The sequence below is a fragment of the Melitaea cinxia genome, chromosome 10 (assembly GCF_905220565.1).
Source record: "Melitaea cinxia chromosome 10, ilMelCinx1.1, whole genome shotgun sequence".
Taxonomy (NCBI): domain Eukaryota; kingdom Metazoa; phylum Arthropoda; class Insecta; order Lepidoptera; family Nymphalidae; genus Melitaea; species Melitaea cinxia.
In genome coordinates, this window is record NC_059403.1 from 11,551,217 (window position 1) to 11,557,867 (window position 6,651).

Genomic DNA, 6,651 nt, shown 5'->3' on the forward strand with positions numbered 1-6,651 from the left:
GCTGGATACAATTATTGACGTACACGAGTATGTTTTAGATTTTTTTCGAGATGACAATGTTTTTTAATTTATCGCTTCGTTAGCTTAGTTCTTTATTCAAAATATTCAAGTAAAATTCAATAATTTTTAATGCAAAATCAAAATGTAATTTTCGAGTTGTAGTGCGATGATTATCGATAACAAAGTTAATTATTAATTTCCATTTCCCATCTAACAATATAGTGCATTTTTTCATAATCATAATCATAATCTCGAATCTTTGAGATATTCGATTTTACGACAGAGAAATTTATTAATACGTAATTCTTTGGCAGTTAGAAAACGAAAATCTGTTGTACTATTAATTGACTGTGTTTATCCTTTTCGTATTGGATTAATACGAAAATCATCACTACTAATAGTGTTGGGGCCAGTGCCCTGTGCCGTAATGGTTAGGGAAAACTGGTACCCGATGCTGGTTAATGAAGTGGACTGTATTTTTTTTGTATCGTATATTGAAATTTAAAATATAAAAATATACAAAACTATGGACGGCTTGGCGTCGCGGATAAAGAAATATTGTGTTGACGGCTCGGCGTCGCGGATGACAATTTAATACGTCGGCGCTGCGCTCGCATCGTCGCCGGCACTCCCCGCCCCTTCGCGTCGCCCGCGCCCTACGCGATCATCAGGCGCGCACGTACTCATACATACTCCCCGCGTTGAAGAGTCTTCTTCAATATTTACAGTCGGCAGGGGACATATCATATTGAAGGCCCGTCTGATTACGCCCTTCCTGGTGCGAATGTCTGCCACCCTTGCAACTCCATCTTCACCCGGAAGCACTCGAAGAATTCGCCCCAGCAACCACATGATTGGTTGACTGGACTTGTCCTTTATCACAACCAAGGCACCCTCCTTCAACGTCTCCTGCGATTGCATCCACTTTGTTTTCTGCTGAAGTAAAGTGACATATTCATTAGAAAATCGATTCCAAAAGTGTTGCTTGAGTACTTGGATTCTGTTGAATCTCGCAAGAGATGATATTTTAGTGACAGTGATCACAGACTGCGGTGCGAATAAAAGAGATCGTCCAATAAGGAGATGAGCTGGTGTTAAAGGACAAAGATCAGAAGGATCGTCGGACAAAGGTGTAAGGGGACGTGAATTTAATATTGCCTCCACTTGAATTAATAAGGTATTCATTTCCTCGTAGTCTAGAAACGTCAGACTCAAAACACGTCGTAAATGATGCTTAACAGATTTAACGGCTGATTCCCACAAACCGCCGAAATGAGGAGCATAAGCTGGAATAAATGTAAACCTTATACCTTCCTCAGTCGTGTCTGCCGGTGAAAGCCGCTTGAGAAGTGTAGATAGCTCATGGAATGTACCAACAAATGTAGTCCCATTATCTGAATAAATGTTTCGCGGTTTACCTCTACGGGATATAAATCTATTTAAAGCTGCTATGAAAGCTTCCTTCGTCAAGTCCGAAACAAGTTCTAAGTGCAACGCCTTTGTTGCTAAGCATACAAACACACAAATGTAGGACTTTATATGCCTGCAACCCTTTCCCTTGTGGTTTGCTATCATTACTGGCCCGGCATAATCTACACCTGTATCAAGAAAAGGAAATTCTAAAGTAACACGCTGTTGAGGCAAATTACCCATAATCGGTTGAAGTGTTTTTCCCCTAAGTCTACAACATTTAACGCATGAACGGACGACGCTCTTTGCCAACTTAGTACCTCCTAACACCCAATAATTATGCCTTACTGTGGCTAGTAATAATTGAGGACCTGAATGTAAGTACTTAATATGCAGCATTACGAAAAGAGACCTGCACAAAGGATGCCTACTACAAAGTAATATAGGATGCTTGACATTAAAATCGTAATTAGTGTTAGCGAGTCTGCCACCGACTCTCATAAGTTTATTATCGTCAATAAATGGTGAAAGAGACAAAAGTCTATTTTTATAAGGCAAGTTTTGGTTATTTATAAGTAACTGATATTCCTCTAGAAAGGAATCCTGCTGAGCAATCCTTAAGAGAAAATTAGTGGCATTACCAAGTTCGTCAATTGTTATATTACCACTTAATTTTTCGGACTTACTACGGCAATTATTGATAAATCTGAATATGAATGAAACAACACGCTGTAATTTTGAAAATGCTGAAAACCTTGTAATTAATTCTGTAAATATATTACTCTCCTGAACAACATGTAAGCATCCAATTGTCTCTGGTAAGTCGGAAAACTGTATTTCTTGTTTAGGTTGGATTGGCCAATCTCTTGGCTCTGATTGAAGAAAAGAAGGCCCCGACCACCATAAGGAAGATTTACTAAGAATTTCCGCCCTTAAACCTCGTGAAGCGATATCTGCTGGATTGTCCTTTGAAGGAATATAACGCCATTCGTAATTGGAAAAACCCTCCTGTATTTCGGAAACACGATGACGCACAAATGGTTTCAGTTGACCTGGAGAAGATCTTAGCCAACACAACACGATTGTGGAATCTGACCACAATATACATTTATTAAATGTAATTGTTAAAGATTCCAAGATTTTGATACCCAGTCTCACTCCCAGTAGTACACTGCAAAGTTCTAATCGGGGAATACTGACCGTTTTCAATGGAGCCACCTTACTTTTAGAAGCAAGAAGGCGGGTACTAACAGTGCCATCAACGTCTAAGCATCTAATGTATATGCATGCGCCGTACGCCCTCTCAGAAGCATCTGTAAATATGTGCAGTTGTATGTTAGTTGGTGTTTGAGAAATAACACACCTTGGTATACTTAAGGTTTTTAATGTTGGCAATGAAGTAACAAAATCAGACCAAATCCTTCCAATATGAGCTGGAACAGGCTCATCCCAGCTACATCCTTCCTTCCACAATTGCTGCATCAATAGTTTAGCCTCTACAATACTAGGCGCAACAAGGCCAAGAGGATCGAATATCTGAGCAATAGTTGATAAAATAAAACGCTTATTGGCAACGTCCTTCGATTGAATAGAGATTGGAAATGACAAAGTATCCGCCGAGCACGTCCAGTACAATCCTAACGTTTTAGACAGATAGTCATTGCTAAGGTCCACGGATCCAGACACGTCAGATTGGCCGGAAATAGCGAGCAACACCTTATTGTTATTTGAATGCCATTTACGCAAATTCAACTGAGCCGACGTTAAAGCACGACTCACCCCCTGACATAGTAAAATCGTTTCGGTTATAGTGTTATGACCCGACAAGAAATCGTCGACATAGAAATCCTTACAGATTGCTCGTTTTATATCTGGATCTGCAGACTCCCGACCCAACTGATGTAAACATCTGGTAGCAAGAAAAGATGCCGACGATGTACCATAAGTGACAGTATTGAGCTGATATCTTTTTATGGGGTGAGAGGGATGGAACCTCCATAGAATTTGTTGAAGTGCGCGCTGGTGTTCACAGACTTCCGTCTGTCGGTACATTTTTTCGATGTCAGCAGTCACAACGTATTTATGCTGTCGAAACCTTAATAAGATTGATAATAAATCGTCTTGTAGTGTTGGCCCTACTCTTAAAATATCATTCAGTGAAACACCTGACGTTGTTACCGCCGAAGCATCGAAAACAACACGCAACTTCGTAGTAGAACTCGATTCTCGCAAAACACCGTGGTGTGGTAAATAGCAAGAAACAGTTCCATTTGTTTGGGACTCTGTCATGTGACCAAGGGCGAGGTACTCTTTCATAAATTCCATATAAAGCTGTTTCATAGTAGTATCTCGGTCCAGTCTACGCTCCAAGGATAAAAATCTACGCTCAGCCAGATGATAGGAGTCCCCTAAGATCGTGGGGGATTCCTTTAGAGGCAACGTAACAACAAAGCGTCCGTCTGCCTTGCGTTTTGTAGTCTTTACAAAATGTTCCTCGCATGCGCGTTCTTCTGGGGAAAAAATATGCTTAGAAGAAACAGAATCAAGCTCCCAGAAACGAGTAAGGTCAAATTCTAAATTGTTGCTTAACATACATATAGGTTGCTGATCGTTATCGTAATGTTTATCTATGATAGAACCAGAAACAAGCCAGCCTAGTTTAGTTTCAAAAAGTGTGGGCTTATTTTTGCCTAAATTTATGCGATTTGTTCCGATCACATTCCAAAATATTTCTGCACCTACCAATATGTCTATTACAGAAGGAATGTGAAATGACGGATCAGCTAATGCAACACCCGATGGTATTTGTATATTACTTAAATTAACATAGGTAGAAGGAATAAGTGTTGTAATGGTAGGTAAGATTATGCAATCAATCTTCACCCTATAGTCACTAAAGTAGGACTCCAATGTAAGAGAACACGACCGTGAACTATTGTGAAGTTGATTGTTGATACCAGACACCTTAGTTTCAGCGGAAATAGTATTAAGTCTTAGCTTACCAGCGAAATTTAGTGTTATGAAATTGTTGGTACTTCCATTATCAAGCAAGATTCTAGCAGCATACGGCTTTCCATTGATATCAAGGACCTTAACTAAAGCTGTTGAAAGCAGAACAGTAGAAGTTTGATGAGAATTAGAATGAACCTCACTAGACGACAGTGCCACGCTTTGAGAAGGTGACTCTTCTGTATGCAATAAGGTATTATGATTTTTGGTACAGTATTTACAATGAGAAGACTTGCACCTGGTTTCAGTATGACCGAAACGTAAACAATTCAAACAAACTCCAAACGCTCTCGCTCTTTGAATTCTCATCTCAACCGGTAGCATCCTAAATGATTCGCATTGAAACAGCGCGTGACCTTTTTTACAGAGGGGGCATGATAATGATTTACTCGGTAAAATCGCAAAAGTTTTGGATTTGTTAAGACTGATATCTGATTTATAGCTATCCATCTTTGCTGTATCTAAAGTTTCTAAAAGATCTGCTTTGTCAGAAAGAAATTTAGTGAAATTTTCCAATGTGGGGGGATTTTTATAGTTGCTCCTATGGAATTCCCACTCCCTATTTGTGACATTATCCAATTTAGAAGACGTCATAAAAATGATTAATGTGTCCCAGTATTGGACTGGTTGGCCTAAGTTAGATAATGCTCTTAAATTTTTATTTATTGTGTCGATCAAATTGCGCAAGCCTACACTAGATTCCTTTTGTATGGATCCTATTTTGAACAGAGAATTCAAATGGTGATTTTCTAGAAGACGTTTGTTGTCATATCGTTCGCATAGAGTTTTCCAGGCAACCTCATAATTATCGGCACAAAAATCTAAACCCGAGATAATTAAAGACGCATTACCCTTCAAAGAAGCCCGGAGGTAATGAAATTTATTCACATTATCAAGAGTATTGTCCGAATGAATTAAAGAATTAAACGTGTCCCTAAAGCCAAGCCAGTATTGATATTCACCGTTAAAATGTGGCAAGTCTATTTTAGGTAATTCAACAACCTTACGTCTGTGTGAATGTACTTCAGAGCAAACCGGTGACACAGTGTCCTGCGCAGGGGGCGACAGCTTGCTATGGCTCTGGATCAAGGCACGACCGGCAGACACGAGAGAGTAGTACTGGGAATAGAAGGCCTCACGCTCTCTTGCCTCGTCCTCAGGCATATCCGACAACTCATCCAGCTCACTCTGAAACGCATCGAAATCATCGTATAAGCTCTCAATTCTATCCAAACGCAATTGAAGTTCTATTTGTGTTTGTAATTCATCAGTTTGTTTGCTATTTGCAAGCGATTTCAAATAACTGCTAAAGCCAGTAAGCTTTCCCTTAATTATGGCTCGCTTCTTAATCAAATGTTTTATTTGTTTATCACTCATTATTAACTTTGATTAAGATATTTAATATTATTTATTATCAGTTGTTATAATTTATTAACAATGAGTAATTAATTTACAATAATTATTTTAAAGATTGTTTTTGAAGCAAAGGCAAGCAAGGTTTTAGTACGTAAGAAACAAATTTAAAGTTCAATTCATTAAAATTTTAAAAGCAATTTGTTTGAGTTAAAAATCCTTATGAAAAAGTAAAGCAACCAACTACTAGTATATGCGATTGCTATTTAAAATAGCTAGGCGCCTAATATTGCAACTACAAGGTACAATTTTATTTTTGAAATACCGACCTGTAAATAAAAAATTATAAATTAGCAAATTTGTTAAAAAATCAATTTGAATGCGAGCTACAACTAATGAAAATGATGATATAAGCTATTATTTAGTGAATAATAATGCTTATGATTGTAAAAAGCTGGATATATAGCTATTTACGTAGGTAGATGCTAAATTTATAAAAGTTAAAATATAAAAATATTTACGTAAAATATTATGATTTAATCTATAGAATTTTATTGGATGAATAATCTAGTTACTGATTATGATGATCTAACGAATCTAAGACTACGAAATAATGAGATGAATAAAATTTTTAAAAAGGGTATGAAATGAATCGAAAATGAAATGATGATTGATGAATGATAGGATGACACTAGGATATGGAACGATCTCACGTGTATCCTTGATGTATGATGATCGCAGCTTCTGTCGTATCCAAGACCTGATGTATTCCTGCTGACTAATGAATTGCTTCTTGTCCGGGAATGTCAGCTATGAGTGCAGCAATGTTCACTCCGGCGAAACAACTTGAACAGGAACAATGCAAGGCGGTGACTTTCG

General features: G+C 38.1%; 1 protein-coding gene across 3 annotated transcripts; it reads right to left on the reverse strand.

Annotated features, from left to right (window-relative positions):
• Window positions 1–414: 414 nt before the first annotated feature.
• LOC123657279 lies at window positions 415–6,651 on the reverse strand. 3 transcript variants are annotated; one of them, XM_045592855.1, is made up of 3 exons: window positions 6,533–6,651; window positions 5,422–5,607; window positions 415–936 (listed from the first exon to the last, which is right to left on the reverse strand). In XM_045592855.1, exons 2-3 carry the CDS (start codon window positions 5,581–5,583, stop codon window positions 592–594), a joined length of 507 nt encoding a protein of 168 aa, XP_045448811.1. In that variant the 5' UTR covers window positions 5,584–5,607; window positions 6,533–6,651; the 3' UTR covers window positions 415–591. The 3 variants fall into 3 exon arrangements, with proteins under 3 accessions (XP_045448811.1, XP_045448810.1, XP_045448812.1); XM_045592854.1 differs by having other exon boundaries at window positions 6,486–6,651; XM_045592856.1 differs by having other exon boundaries at window positions 416–933; window positions 6,486–6,651.